The 16,346-nt window shown below is 40.0% G+C and overlaps 1 protein-coding gene across 1 annotated transcript in view; it reads right to left on the bottom strand.

The window, feature by feature from the left end:
- ANKUB1 (ankyrin repeat and ubiquitin domain containing 1) overlaps positions 1-16,346 on the bottom strand; it is a 33,679-nt gene that overhangs the window by 10,859 nt on the left and 6,474 nt on the right. Inside the window, 2 exon segments of the mRNA XM_087870328.1 lie at positions 6,256-6,333; positions 6,336-6,468. Of these exon segments, the coding sequence (XP_087726454.1) occupies positions 6,256-6,333; positions 6,336-6,468 (211 nt within the window).

Here is a 16,346-nt window from a genome sequence, read left to right on the forward strand (position 1 = left end):
AGTTTGAATTCACAAGACTAATAATAATTAATAATAATAATATATTGAATATCAATAGCTACTATTCACTGAATGCTTATTACATGCTCTATGTTATTCTAAGTACTTTACATGAATAAGCTAATTTAAAATTTACAACGATCCTAAGTGTGGTTTGTATTATTGTCTCCATTTGACAGTTGGGGAAACTAAGGCGCTATGAGATTAAGTTACTTGCCCGGGTTTTACATACCCAGTAAGTAGTGAAATCAAGAGTTGTACCTGGGCAATCTGGCTCTTGTGCCTACATTCCTGTCCTCTATGTAATCTTTGTCTCCAAGCAAGAATTTAATTGGCTGATGTCATTGGACAATCTGTAGATTGGCTGGCTGCCTTTGAATCAATATGATGTCATTGGCAGTAGGACCTGGGGGTATATGCATGACTTTGCTTATCCATACATATCCTCAGGCTCAGACACATAGTAGGTTCATAATAAATACTTGCTGGTATTTATCATCCTTGACACCATAGATTTAGTTTCTCTAAAGCTTCTTGCTGTACTTAATTTTCTTATTTAAAGGTTTGATTTCTATGGGTAACATTGGAAACAAGGGACTTTAAACACTGTTCAAATTGCATTTATTTCATCTTCTGACTTAAATGATTTGCTATGTTTGTAGTTTACTATAAAAATTACCCATAAATTAGTATTGAAAACCTTGCTTGGCATTGTACCCCAGCCTCTTTGGTCATCCACAGCTGAGGCCACACAGCATCCGTTTTGAAGAACCAGCCAAGCGTTAGGCCCTGAGAATAATCTTAATTCCAGTAAGAGGGAATATGTTAAGATTCCAGGCTCAGGTGGGAAGTTGGTGTTCCTGTTCATCCTGCTCAGATATTGTCTCAGTTCTAGTAACTTGCTCTATTCCTCCTGAACAAGCCCTCACTTTGTGCCCCAGGGCATGAGTGCCTGTATCCTACCCTACCTTTTGGGTTTCAGAACTGAGGTCCATCTGTTCTCTGAGCCTGGAACTGAAGTTCCTACTCTGAACCCCCATTTCTGGGGTTAGATTTCTGTTACATGTTGTCAGAGCCTCTGATGTCAACAACCAGCTTGTCTAGTTTTTCACCTCTTATGTCATTCATTTATTTATTTATCTGCTACCTTGATGCTATGCTGTGATTCACCCACCAGGTCCCTGCTGTATCTCCCTGAGGTCAGCCTCTGCCTTCCTGCATCTAGTTGCAGACCGATCTGCCTGCCTATCCCAGGGCTCCCACCAGCAGGACTTATTTGAGACTAACTTCCCTCTTCCTGGCCCATCTGCCCTTCCCTAAGTGGTTGTCCAGCCTCGAGATCTCAGCTCTTCCTAGCTCAACCTGTCCACTGTTGATGAACTCTGTTTCTGAAAACTACAGAGAAGCCTATACGATTTAAATCCTCATCAGCAGTAGGGCACCTCCATCGAGCCCTGTATTTTATTCTGCTTAAATTTCCTATCTAGGAGCAATTGTAACAGGTGTTGTAACTATCAATTTCAGTTCCTTGCAATGAGGCAGTCTAAGTTCTCAAAGAACAAAGGTAACGATGGCTGGTTTTTCTCTTAATGTTCAACTTTTGAATATCCAGAGAACTTCTAAGCAAGTTAACCAGCACCATTTATTGGATAATCTTTCCGTCCCAATTGTTTTGTAATGCCTTTTTTGGTCACATGTAAAATTCCTTCGTAAGCTTAGGAATTCTGTTGGAAAATAGAAATTTACTTGAAAAATGCTACATTGCTCCAGGAAATACAACTTAACTATATCTATATTAACTATATCTATAACTGAGATGAAAGTAAAACTAATGAGACGTAAGCTTCAGGGCCTCTCACTACATGAATTTTTGAATTCTCTATTCTTAATTTTGTTTTTTTTAAAAAAGTCCCCAAGATTGTATATATTTACAAAACCTGGATCTGCTCACTCTCTACTTGCAAACCCATCACCGTGCCAAGCCATGCAGGAAAGTGGGTATGAGCAACAGAGTCCATTCTAGGAACTTGTCTCCAACCTCTCCCCATGTGGTCCCTGTATCCCTGGGGGAGAGGGGGATACTACTTTGAGGTCAATATCTGCCTATTTGATTTGAGATTTTTTCTTCCTGAATATGGAAATCATTTCTCTGGTATGGGTTTCCCCTAATGGGAAACAAAACAAAACATTGATCAGAACTTAAAGAGTACCAATAAAAGTAGATATCGATAAAAACATTCTAGGTTGGCAGTATAAATTGTTGGAAAGAACCCAGTTCTGAGTGTGTGATTACCATTTCTTGGCAGTATGACCTTGAGCAAGTCATTTAACTTCTATGAGTCTGTTTTCTCACTTGTAAAAGGAGTTAAAATAGCATGGTAAATCTCCAAGGGGCCTAAGCGCTGGTAGAGGGGCCTTGGAGCTAGCTGAGATGTCAGGGTCTGAACTGCAAGGACTGGAACAGTCTCTCAGATGTGATTGCTCATTCTGGCCATGAATACGTGCCATGAGGCATTTACCATTGGCATATACCAATGGCAGCATTCTGTAAAGGAAAGGCATTTATTCATTCACTCATTTGTTAGGTACAAAGGCTTGTTCCAGAAAGGATTCATGTCAGTTTTTAAGCATATAGAAAATATAGACAGAGTAACTAGCAGACAGTCATGTAGATAAGCAAGAGGAAAGCAAAAGTCAGGATGGAGATTTAAGAACTAGAAATGAGGGGGTGCCTGGGTGGCTCAGTCGTTAAGCATCTGCCTTCTGCTCAGGGCGTGATCCCAGAGTCCTGGGATCGAGCCCCGCATCGAGCTCCCTGCTCGCTGGGAGCCTGCTTCTTCCTCTCCCACTCCCCCGCCCCCGCCCCGCTTGTGTAACGTCTCTAGCTGGCTGTCTCTCTCTCTCTGTCAAATAAATAAATAAAATCCTTAAAAAAAAAAAGACCTAGAAATGAGGCTAAAATGAACATTTGTCCCATATACGGTGATACAAGAAAAGGGGTGTGTGTGTTGGACCTATATGATGTGCCACTAAGCCTCAAGTCATAAAATCACATATATTAGGGAATGTTATTTTTTTTTAAATTCTTGAAAAGTTAATCATTAAATATTCTACCACCAAAAAATCCCTTTATCCTCTTATTACTGATCTTCTTAATCCCTGCAATCTTTCTGTCTCCACCCACGTTATTAAAACTGCTCTATCTGGGTTCACCAATGAACTTTAAGCCAAATCAAAAGATTTTTCTCAGATATTGTCTTTGGTCTTTTACCAGCGTCCTAAAAACAGTCTCTTCTTTGTCATCTGTGACAATGCAAAGTTCCACTTTTCCTCCCACCTCTCACAGCTTTGCCTGTCTCATTTTCCGACTCCTATTCTGTCTACTTGCCCTAACTTCAACATGCCCTCACTATTGGCCCTTGGCCCTTGGCATGTTTCTCTCTGTATATACTCTCTAAGGAAAGCACGTCTCACAGGGCTTAGTCCCTGACTCCATGGCAGGGTGCCTACAGCAACATCTGCTAACCGAACCCACCACTAAGCTTTTGCTCCATGTTTGTCGTGGAAGAGAATCAGAAGACGTCAGTTGGACTTACAGCTTCGCCACTAATTAGCAGAGTAACTTTTAGGGAAAAAACTTACTCTCTGCGTTTCTTTATATCTAAAGTTTAGGACCCAAAGCATAAACTCCTTTCCCAATTTCACCACCGCAGTCCTAGTGTCAGAGCCTTGGTCTTCCCTCTTCTTAAATGTGATTCACCTTGACATCCTTTCCCTACTTTCTGGGTTTCTCAGATTCGTCTCTCTTGTCCATTGCTAGTGGAATTAGTTAATACTGGGATTCTCAAAAGTGCCTGTTGGCATATCACCTTGCTTCTCCCCTCAGTCTTTTTTGTATTTCATGCTGCTTGCTACCAGATTAAACTTCTGTTAAAACGCTTCTGTTCCAGAATGTACATGGCTCTGGTTGCAAACATATGAAGCCTGTGCTCTGTCACCTCCCCTAAGACCCTTCTCAATCTGACCTCAGTTGTGTTTCTGATTGGTCTCAGTGAGGCGCCTCCACTTTTCGGAAATTTCCTGATATTTGTCTTCACTGGATTAAGCCCATATTCATGAACCTGTGGCTTGTGTTTTTCTCTGGTTTAGAAGCCCAGAATGTCTTCCCTTTCAGATGATCCCATATTTCTCACATCTTTGTGTGAGCACGCCCACATTCTCCAGAATGCCCTTCAGCCTACGTTGAGCTGACTTACTGCTGTAACTAAGTATATTTGCATGTCTTATTTCTACCACTTTATTATGAATGCTCCGAGTGAAGAGGCAGTTCTGTGTGTTTTTATATGAGCTGATATGTCCAGTGACTAACTGAGCTACATAAGTCCTTGATTTTCAACATGAACTTGACTGCTTCTCAGAGACCTTCTGATTTTCCACTGCCTTTGGAAAGGGGTCAAGGTTCAACTCCTGATCGCATCAGGGATGACTCATTGACTGGGAAGAGGAGAACTGGAAGATAGGCTGATCAAGAACTTCTTTACCCTCTAGTTAAAAAACGTGGGCTGGGGTGCCTGGGTGGCTCAGTAGGTTAAGCATCTGCCTTCTGCTCAGGTCATGATCTCAGGGTCCTGGGATGGAGCCCTGTGTCAGGATCCCTGCTCAGCAGAGGGGGTAGGGTCTCTTCTCCCTCTCCCTCCCCACACTCACTCTCTTTCTCTCTCTCTCTCTCAAATGAAAAAAAAAATGAATAAAATCTTTAAAAAAAAAAGGTGGGCTGGCTGCTTGAGGAATGCTATGGATACTTTCGCTGAAGATATGAAGCCAACCAAAGACTTTTCCTCTCTTCTCTTCGAGGCTCTTCTTTCCTTGCCTCTCCTCCTATGCCCTGTGTTCTCATGGTGGCCAAAGAATTCTACTCTGGTCATGCTTGAGCCCCTAACCTGACATTTGAAAACCCTCATTCCCAGAGGGTTATTTTAGGAGGCCTGTGTGTTGTCCTTCACACACCCTTAACCATCTGGAACATTTTTGCTTTCTTTAAATCTGTAAAAATTTGGGTCTGGTCCAAGCCATTTCTAAAGTCTCTTCTAGCCCTAGTTCTAAACTGTTACATCATGGTCTGAGCAGCATAGGCCTAAAGAGCAGTCACCCTAATTTTTTTTATGTATCCTTTTGTGTTTCATTAAATAACTAGATCATAAATTACTTGGAGACAAATGTCTCTTATGTGTCCTTACTCATGTAAGCCCCACCATGTTCTGGGCAGGGCTGATCCCCTGGCAAGCATGCAAAGCAGTATGTGCTTTACTGTGAGAGACTCTGGGGACAAATCCTAGAACATCACTTCCTTTGATCGAAAACAGGGATGATAAATGATGTCAAAGTTTTGAAAGCCTCAATTAAAAATATCATGAAAGAATAAGCAAATATAATAGTCAGGAGAAGTAACAATAAATGCAAATTTAGCAGTTGTAAAAAGCAAAACTGCTTAATTCAACAATGTTTACAAAGCCCTACTATAAATTGGGAGAACTCAAATCCCATTGCAACAAATGTGACAGCACAACATTACCTGAAGTTCTGCTGATTGTCAGCAAAGATTCATTCACTTCAAGCAAGATTTTCTATAAGGTCTGAACCATTTTCCAATAGGGTTAAAATAATCTGACAGTCCTTTGAATTTGTTTTAATGGTATATGGCTATTGCAGACACAACCTGGAAGTATAATATTTAGAGAAAGGTTGTAATCTGTCCATCAGGGATGAATGCCAGCTCACTAATCTATCCATCAGGGATACTGCACAGTATCCGCTTCACACTATTTAAAATATTAATATAACCAACAGTATTTTAAAATGAGATTGCATAAAGCAAGCTCAGGACAGTGTTTATCATATGCTACCACTGTGTTAAAAGGAAGAAAAAGAATGTGTACTTGAACTTGCTTCTATGTATTCTTGAAATATATTTTGAAAGAGAAAAATATAAACTGGTCTGAGTCTTGCTTCTCTAGCCTGAGGATATTTATAAGTTATCCTGCTTTGAGTAAAGAGAACAAGACATGGCAGGTCTGTGGGACATTTCTAATTTTTTAGTCTACAGACCCAGATACCAGAGAGGGGTGTTGATAATTTCCATCCCCACTTGAGGTTACAGAAGTTTTAGTTTGGAAAGAACTCCTCCATTTGTTGCCAGTCTGGTATCAAAGAACCAGAGTGCTGAGCAGTAGCTGGTATTGAATATTGTGGGAGCACCGATGTCTGTTTGGTAGTCCCTGAGGGTGTTGCAGTCATGCATCTCCAGTCCCTCTGGGGTCCAGAGACAGAAGACACAGGGAAGCCACATCTCAGAGCTATTAGTGTTCTCAGATCAGACACTTTTTTACCAAGAAGGGAAGTGTTCTCCATCACTGGCATTGTCTCTTGGGTCACAGCATTAAACACATAGAGAGTTGGCTTGTCTTCTTCCTAAGGGAAAAGAAAAGGAGGAAACTCAGGAATAAGCACCGTCTGGGGGTTGGAACGAGGGAAAAATATTTTGGAGGGTGGCTCTGAGTGCCTCTAACTTCCATGACATGGGTGCTAAGGATGAAAGCAAAGGCCAGTTAAGTTCCCTGATTTCTGGTCTGACTCCTGTTCTTCTGTCCTGAGACTGTTAAGGAGTCCTCCTGCTTTGAGTGAAATGAAGGAGACTTGGCAGGGTTTTGCGACCCTTCTTCTTAGTCTACAGACCCAGAAACACAAGAACAGTGTTGATAATTATATCCAAGCTGCACTTACGGAGGCGTTAGTTGAGAAACAACTCTACCATCATGTTGTGCTTTGATTTGGAAGTGCTATGGTTTCTAAACCTTCAGTCAATTTTTAAAATCCTTTCTGAGAGGTTATTTCTGGGGAATGGAACTGAGTTCAAGGTGGGGGGATGTTTTGCTTATCATTTTATGTTTTTCATTGTGTGGTTTGACTTAAAAAATGTGTATTTACTTTTACTGTTTAAAAAGGGAAGTTCTAAATATAAGTGACAAAAAGTTTCCTTTTTTTTTTCTTTTGCAATCTAAATAGGAAAGCAAGTGGAACTGATAGCTCTCAAGTCGAGTTAAGATGGAAAGTTTGGGAAAAATATAAATCCTCCTGTTAACAACAGGCGAATCAAGCCAAACCCAAACTAATAACACAGCAAATCCAGCATAATGGGAAGGGGGCAGAGAGGAGAGGACTATTAACATTTCCAGTTTTTGAACCAAAAAAATGAAACTGGCGTTACTTCCTCTTTATTGGTTTCAGGACAATCATGTTTGTCCTCGGTGGCCCCTTGTGGGCTTGACAGATAGGAGTGCACGGTGCTGCCACTGGAACATGGGAGTCTTAGAGAGGAGCCTTAAGCAAAACTGACAAGTGGGCATTAGGGCTCCAGGTTTGTCAAGGGGACTCCAGCCAGTTATTTCTCTCTTGTTCAGCCCTGTTCAGTCCTCCCCCTTTCTCCTATCAAAGTTTGTCTCCAGATTCCCCAGGAGCCCCTCCCTGCTTCAGGCTTATAATACATTACATTCATTCCCCTCCTCCCAGATCACACATTGCCATAGCGTAATCGACATGCGGATCTCTTTGAAAGAGCCTTTAAAGAGCAATGAATGTTACTGCTGAACGTTTAGGCTACAGTGCTTTGATCTGGGGCCCATTTCAGTGACTCAAATCACCAAAAGCAGGTTCCGGCCCTCTGCTTCCTGAGTCTAAAGTGCTTAGGACAGTTTTTCTCAACAGCTTCTCGTAAACACGCTCAATAAAAATTGAAAGGACATAGAATTCACCCTTTCCCTTTCAACATGCTTATTGCTCTCCTATGGCTCCATTAAATATCCATGTGATATTTATAGGCAGGAAGAAATTTCTATGAAAACTATAAAAAGGTGGAAAGAGAGACAAATTATATTTTAGGCAATAGGTTTTCCTTATTTCTTTTATGGTTACTCTGATTTCTTGTTAGCCCTCGGTATGGATACTAATTTATACTTAAAATTAAATGTGTAATGTGCAAACAAAGTAGCAAAGGCCCAAGTCACTCTTCATAGCGAACTAGCAACTACATGATATTAGAAAAGTAAGTTAAAAAGGAGCTTCTCAGAATATGAATAAACATAAGCATCTATAACCTAGGTATACATAAAGCTCTGAAACAAGTAATAAGGGAGAATTGCAAAATATATGGGAATGTTTAGATGAAAATCGAAAGTTCAAATAAGAAAATATATTAGTTATTAATGAAGCTAGGTTCTTAAATTACAAGAAATTAGCACCTACAGTTTGTTCTGGGGTTTTTTTGTTTTTGTTTGTTTGTTTGTTTGTTTGTTTGTTGCCCCCGGGAACTTCCCAGGCCCATTTAATTCATGGTGTATCTGGAACATAGTTCTCTTCCTACTATTTTAACTCTATTTACCCACCATTTTATAGACCTTATTTTTGTGAGAAAACTCATTTTAAGTACTAATGAGGCACACCAGTTGGAGACACTTCTTCATGTTGGTTATTTGGAAACAGAGCAAAGGGATGTGGATTAACAGCAACTTGTCACCTCACCTTATGTACAAAAGAAAAGATATCTGTCTATCTATATGCTATCCCTCCTCAAATATTCCAAATAAGGAACACTGGTAGTTACACTCAAGGAAGTCAGATGTTATCAAATAAACAATACCATCACAAGTCATTGTTGAACAGATGTAAAATTAGATGTTCCCCTTTACAACTAAACCAAGATATCATGGTAGGAGGTACATGTCGTACTTTTCTCTTTCTTTCTTTCTTTCTTTCTTTCTTTCTTTCTTTCTTTCTTTCTTTTTTTGCTTGTGAATGAATTGTATTGTTTGAGCACAGTTTATTTCTGAGGGTTTTTTAAAAAATTATTAACATATAATGTATTATTTGTTTCAGGGGTATAGGTCTGTGATTCATCAGTCTTACACAACACACAGAGCTCACCATAACACATACCCTCCCCAATATCCATCACCCAGTTACTCCATCCCTCCACCTTCCTCCCCTCCAAAAACCTTCAATTTGTTTCCTGAGATTAAGAGTCTCTTATGGTTTGTCTCCCTCTCTGGTTTTGTCTTGTTTCATTTTTTCCTCTCTTCCCTTATGATCCTCTGCTTTGTTTCTTTTTTTTTTTTTAAGATTTTATTTATTTATTTGACAGAGATAGAGACAGCCAGCGAGAGAGGGAACACGAGCAGGGGGAGTGGGAGAGGAAGAAGCAGGCTCATAGCAGAGGAGCCTGATGTGGGGCTCGATCCCAGAACGCTGGGATCACGCCCTGAGCCGAAGGCAGATGCCCAACCACTGTGCCACCCAGGCGCCCCTCTCTGCTTTGTTTCTTAAATTCCATGTAGCAGTGATATTGTATGATAATTATCTTTCTCTGATTGACTTATTTCGCTTAGCACCATACCCTCTAGTTCCATCCACATCGTTGCAAATGGCAAGATTTCATTTTTTTGCTGGCTGAGTAATATTCCATTGTGTATATGTTACCACATCTTCTTTATCCATTCATCTGTTGATGGACATCTGGGCTCTTTCCATAGTCTGGCTATTGTGGACATTACTGCTATAAACATTGGGGTGCAGGTGCCCCTTGGGATCACCACATTTGTATCTTTGGGGTAAATACCCAGTAGTGCAATTGCTGGGTCATAGGGTAGTTCTATTTTCAACTTTTTAAGGAAACTCCATACTGTTTTCCAGAGTGGCTGCCCCACCAACATTGCATTCCCACCAGCAGTGTAAGAGGGTTCCCCTTTCTCCACATCCTCGCCAACATCTGTCATTTCCTGACTTGTTAATTTTAGCCATTCTGACTGGTGTGCGGTGGTATCTCATTGTGGTTTTGATTTGTATTTCCCTGATGCCGATGTTGAGCACTTTGTCATGTGTCTGTTGGCCATTCAGATGTCTTCTTTGCTGAAATGTCTGTTCATCTCTTCTGCCCATTTCTTGATTGTATTATTTGTTCTTTGGGTGTGGAGTTTGAGAAGTTCTTTATAGAGATGGATACTAGCCCTTTATCTGATATGTCATTTGCAAATATCTTCTTCCATTCTTTTGGTTGTCTTTTGGTTTTGTTGACTGTTTCCTTTGCTGTGCAAAAGCTTTTTATCTTGATGAAATCCCAGTAGTTCATTTTTGCCTTTGTTTCCCTTACCTTTGGCGATGTGTCTAGAAAGAAGTTGCTGCGACAGGGGTGGAAGAGGTTGCTGCCTGTGTTCCTCAAGGATTTTGATGGTTTCCTGTATCACATTTAGGTCTTTCATCCATTTTGAGTCTATTTTTATGTATGGTGTAAGGAAATGGTCCAGTTTCATTCTTCTGTATTTGGCTCTCTGGTTTTCCCAGCACCATTTGTTGAAGAGACTGTCTTTTTTCCATTGGATATTCTTTCCTGCTTTGTCAAAGATTAGTTGACCACAGAGTTGAGGGTCCATTTCTGGGCTCTCTGTTCTGTTCCATTGATCTATGTGTCTGTTTTTGTGCCAGTACCAAACTGTCTTGATGATTACAGCTTTGTAATAGAGCTTGAAGTCTGGAATTGTGATGCCACCAGCTTTGTTTTTCTTTTTCAACATTCCTTTGGCTATTTGGGATCTTTTCTGGTTCCATACAAATTTTGGGATTATTTGTTCCAGTTTCTTGAAGAAAGTTGATGGTATTTTAATAGGGATTCATTGAATGCATAGATTGATCCAGGTAGCATAGACATTTTAACAATATTTGTTCTTCCAATACATGGGCATGGAATATTTTTCCATTTCTTAGTGTTTTTCTCAATTTCTTTCATGAATATTCTGTAGTTTTCTGAGTACAGATTCTTTGCCTCTTTGGTTAGGTTTATTTCTGGGTATCTTATGTTTTTGGGTGCAATTATAAATGGGATCAACCCCTTAATTTCTCTTTCTTCTGTCTCACTGGTGTATAGAAATGCAACTGATTCCTGTGCATTGATTTTATATCCTGCCACTTTACTGATTTCCTGTATGAGTTCTAGCAGATTTGGGGTGGAGTCTTTTGGGTTTTCCACATAAAGTATCATATCATCTGCAAAGAGTGAGAGTTTGACTTCCTCTTTGCTGATTCGAATGCCTTTTATTTCTTTTTGTTGTCTGATTGCTGAGGCTAGGACTTCTAGTACTATGTTGAACAACAGTGGTGATAGTGGGCATCCCTGCCATGTTTCTGACCTTAGGGGAAAAGCTCTCAGTTTTTCCCCATTGAGAATGATATTTGCTGTGGGTTTTTCATAGATGGCTTTTATGATTTTGAGGTATGTACCCTCTATCCCTATGCTGTGAAGAGTTTTAATCAAGAAAGGATGCTGTACTTTGTCAAATGCTTTTTCTGCATCTATTGAGAGGATCATATGGTTCTTTTATTAATGTAGTATATCACATTGATTCATTTGCAGATGTTGAACCAAACTTGCAGCCCAGAAATAAATCCCATTTGGTCCTGATTAATAATCCTTTTAATGTACTGTTGGATCCTATTGGATAGTATTTTGGTGAGAATTTTTGCATCCATGTTCATCAGGGATACTGGTCTGTAATTTTCCTTTTTGGTGGGGTCTTTGTCTGGTTTTGGGATCAAGGTAATGCTGGCCTCATAAAAAGAGTTGGGAGGTTTTCCTTCTGTTTTTATTTTTTGGAACAGTTTCAGAAGAATAGTTATTAATTCTTATTTAAATGTTTGGTAGAATTCCCCTGGGAAGCCATCTGGCCCTGAGCTCTTGTTTGTTGGGAGATTTTTGATTACTGCTTCGATTTCCTTGCTGGTTATGGGTCTGTTCAGGTTTTCTATTTCTTTCTGGTTCAGTTTTGGTAGTTTATATGTCTCTAGGAATGCATCTATTTCTTCCAGATTGTCTAGTTTTTTTGCATATATTGCTCATAATATGTTCTTATAATTGTTTGTATTTCTTCGGTGTCGGTTGTGTTCTCTCCTCTTTCATTCATGGTTTTATTTGTTTGGGTTCTTTCTCTTTTCTTTTTGATAAATCTGGCCAGGGGTTTATCAATCTCATTAATTCTTTCGAAGACCCAACTCCTAGTTTCGTTGACCTGTTCTACTGTTCTTTTGGTTTCTCTTTCACTGATTTCTGCTCTGATCTTTATTATTTCTCTTCTCCTGCTGGGTTTAGGCTTTTGCTGTTCTTTCTCCAGCTCCTTTAGGTGTAGGGTTAGGTTGCGTATTTGAGACCTTTCTTGTTTCTTGAGAAAGGCTTGTATTGCTATATACTTCCCTCTTAGGACCGCCTTTGCTGCATCCCAAAGATTTTGAACAGTTGTATTTTCATTTTCATTTGTTTCCATGAATTTTTAAAATTCTTCTTTAATTTCCTGGTTGACCCATTCATTCTTTAGTTGGATGCTCTTTAACCTCCATGTATTTGAGTTCTTTCTAACCTTCCTCTTGTGATTGAGTTCAAGTTTCGAAGAATTGTGGTCTGAAAATATGCAGGGAATGATCCCAATTTTTTGGTACCAGTTGAGACCTGATTTGTGAACCAGGATGTGATCTATTCTGGAGAATGTTCCATGTGCACTAGAATGTTCCATGTATTCTATTCTTTGGATTGGAATGTTCTGAGTATATCTGTGAAGTCCATCTGGTCCAGTGTGTCGTTCAAAGCTCTTATTTCCTTGTTGATCTTTTGCTTAAATGATCTGTCCATTGCAGTGAGAGGGGCGTTAACGTCCCCTACTATTATTGTATTACTATTGATGTGTTTCTTTGATTTTGTTGTTAATTGGCTTATATAATTGGCTGCTCCCATGTTAGGGGCATAAATATTTATCATTGTTAGGTCTTCTTGTTGGATAGACCCTTTAATTACGATATAGTGTCCTTCCTCATCTCTTATTACTGTCTTTGGTTTAAAGTCTAATTTGTCTGATATAAGGATTGCCACCCCAGCTTTCTTTTGATGTTCATTAGCATGATAAATTGTTTTCTGCCCCCTCACTTTAAATCTGGAGGCGTCTTTGGGTCTAAAATGAGTCTCTTGCAGACAGCATATCAATGGGTCTTGCTTTTTTATCCAATCTGATACCCCGTGTCTTTTGATTGGGGCATTTAGCCCATTTACATTCAGGGTAACTATTGAAAGGTATGAATTTAGTGTCATTGTATTGCCTGTAAGGTGACTGTTACTGTATGTTGTCTCTGTTCATTTCTGGTCTATGTTACTTTTGGGCTCTCTCTTTGCTTAGAGGACCCCTTTCAATATTTCTTGGAGGGCTGGTTTGGTGATCACAAATTCTTTTAGTGTCTGTTTGTCCTGGAAGCTTTTTATCACTCCTTCTATTTTCAATGACAGCCTAGCTGGATAAAGTATTCTTAGCTGCATATTTTTCTCATTTAGTACCCTTCATGTCTTCTCAATAAAAACAAATACATAGGTCTATTTCATGGTAAGAATTCCACTTTTGTCTTAAAAAACCATGTGCAAACTCACTGTAAATACATATGTGTGAATTAACAATAAAATAGGAGGGGTGCCTGGGTGCCTCAATTGGTTAAGCATCTGCCTTCAGCTCAGGTCATGATCCCATGATTGAGCCCCACATGGGGCTCCCTGCTCAGTGGGGAGTCTGCTTCTCCCCCTACCCTTCCCACCTGCTTGTGATCTCTCTCTCTCTTGCTCTCTCTCTCAAAAAAATACATAAAGTCTTTTAAAAATTAAAAAAAAAAACAATAAAATAGGAAAAGTTAAAGAGAAACAGATGGAAAGAAAACAGAAGTTAATGCAAGTTTTGAACACTGCTGTACAATTTTCACAAGTTCTGTTTTTTTATATTTTGCTGTTTGGGAGTTGCAGCACTAAATAAGCAGAAAGTTGTCCCAATTATTCCGGAGTAGATGAAAAGAGGAAATAATATTTGCTTTTGTTAAACTGAATGAATTCAAGTTGAGATGTCTTCATAAACTTCTTGACCTCATCAACTTCTTTTGTATTAGGTCATTCTGGAGAGGTTACACTTAGATTCTAGGATATTGAATTCAAACACCTTTCTTTACACACTATTCTTTATGGTTTATCTTAGAAAACATAGCCATGTTTTTAGAAACATGTTTTCATTTGTAAATTATACATTGTTTTTAAGTTAAAAATTTTTTTAAATTTTAGTTATCTCTACACCCCACATGGGGCTTGAACTCAGGACCCCCAGGATCAAGAGTCACATGCTCCTCTGACTGAGCCAGCCAAGCATCCCTTATTTGTAAATTATACATTTTTCTTTTTTTCCTTTCTTTTTTGAGAGAGAGAGCATACATGAGTGGTAGGAGGAGGTGCAGTGGGAAAAGGAGAGAGAGAATCCCAAGCATGCTGCATACCTAGCACTGAGCCCAATGCGGGGCTTGATCTCACAACCCTGAGATCATGACCTGAGCTGAAATCAAGAGTCAGATGCCCAACCAACTGAGCCACTGAGGCGCCACTAAATTATACATTTGTAAGAAGCATATTTATACATTTTTTGGTGTGTGTATAAAATATATTTATAATCTAAAGTCACATATTATGTATCTCCTGGACTTTGGTAGTTATGCATTAACGGTGCCTTTCAAAAGCTAAAGGTATATTATTTTGAATTAATTTTAGACCTTCTAATATTGTTTAAGTGTCTACAACTTGTCTGATAGACACCTACTTAATACTACCACAGGGGAACCTGGGTGTTTCAATTGATTAAGATTCTGCCTTTGGTTCTGGCCATGAATCCAGGGTCCTGGGATCGAACCCCACATTGGGCTCCATGCTCAGTGGGGAGCCCACTTTTCCCTCTCCTTCTGCCCCCCCCTACCCAGCTGCTGGTGCTCTCACTCTGCTGTCTCTCACTCTGTTGTCTCTCTCTCAAATAAATAAATAAATAAATCTTAAAAAAATACTACCCCTAACTCAATCTCTCACAATAAAACAACATTCCAAAGATGCCAGAGAGGATTAACTAAAATTTAACCCCAGCCCTTGGTTGGTGGAAATATGGTGAAAGAAGGAGGCAGGGAACCCAGAAGGAGTGTTAGAGAGACTGAGCCCACCTCATACTTTATTTTATTTTATTATTATATTTTTTTAAGAGAGAGAGAGATGAGAGAGAGGTGGCAGAGGGGCAGAGGAAGAGGGATGGAAAGAATCCCAAGCAGACTCCACACCTAGCACAGAGCCCCATAAAGGGCTCAATCTCATGACCCTGAGATCATGAGCTGAAATTAAGAGTCAGACATTTAACTGACTGAGCCACTCAGGCGTCCTCCACCTCACACTTTGGAAGGCATGACCTGTTAAAGAGTTGTTTGTTAGCTCCCTTTGCAGCACGGCCTGGACATGTGACCAGAGTGTTCCCAGTCAGGCCTACCCACCAGCCCTACTTTGAATTAGGAGTCAGTAAGGCAGAGAAGCAGCAGACACAGGGCATCGTCCCTGGCAGTGGAAGATCTGAAGCATTGCTGGTCTGGGGGCAGGGCTGGTGGCAGTGTCCAATGCCAGCTTGAAGGGCTCAGAGATGGCTGCAGTGGTGGCCTTCCTGGACTAGTTCTGGGGCATGCTTAAGACATTGTTTCTGGCTGCAGACTCTCTGAATCTGATTCTCTAGTCTTCCTGTCAAGACTGTGAACTACTTTCAATACATTTATTTTCTGCTTCAATTGTCCAGGGTTTGTTTCTGCTGCTGGAAAGGAAAAAGGGCAAGGACGCAGGAACACCTTGCCTTGAGGGTACAGAGGGAGGAGAGATGCCACGATAAGGGAGGGAATCTAAACTGCTGAAATGTATCTCAATACCTTGCTATGACATTTCTGATAACAATCATACCTGTTGTTAATTTTCAAACTTTACCTCTCAAGGCCTTTGTCAACTTATTTATTCATCACATTTTTATGGAGAGCCTACTATATGCCAGGTAGTATTTTAGGCACTGGGTGCCAACAGTGAACAAAAGTCAAGCAATAGTTTCCACAATAACACCGGTTAGAATGAAGGAGGCAAATGAGATTGTACTTCTGCATGCCCGGCAATGACCTAGGCCTTTCCACTGCATCATGTCACGGTTTATAGGGAACAGCGTCTGCAGCGGCAGCAATGAATGGGCAGGATTGACTCCTGGGTTAATAGAACTTGGATATATATCCTATAGAAGATATTTCTTATGGTTTCTATAGAACTTTTTCCCCTGAGAAGGAAAAATTAATACAATATTCTTTCCCCACTATTCTCATATTGCTCCCCCATTCACTTTTCCAAATGTGTCTACATTACTATTAAAGGAGAAGGTATAATAAACATGGAAACTGGAAAA

This window comes from Ursus americanus, chromosome 20, assembly GCF_024610735.1.
Source record: "Ursus americanus isolate L20-20 chromosome 20, mUrsAme1.1.p, whole genome shotgun sequence".
Lineage (NCBI taxonomy): Eukaryota > Metazoa > Chordata > Mammalia > Carnivora > Ursidae > Ursus > Ursus americanus.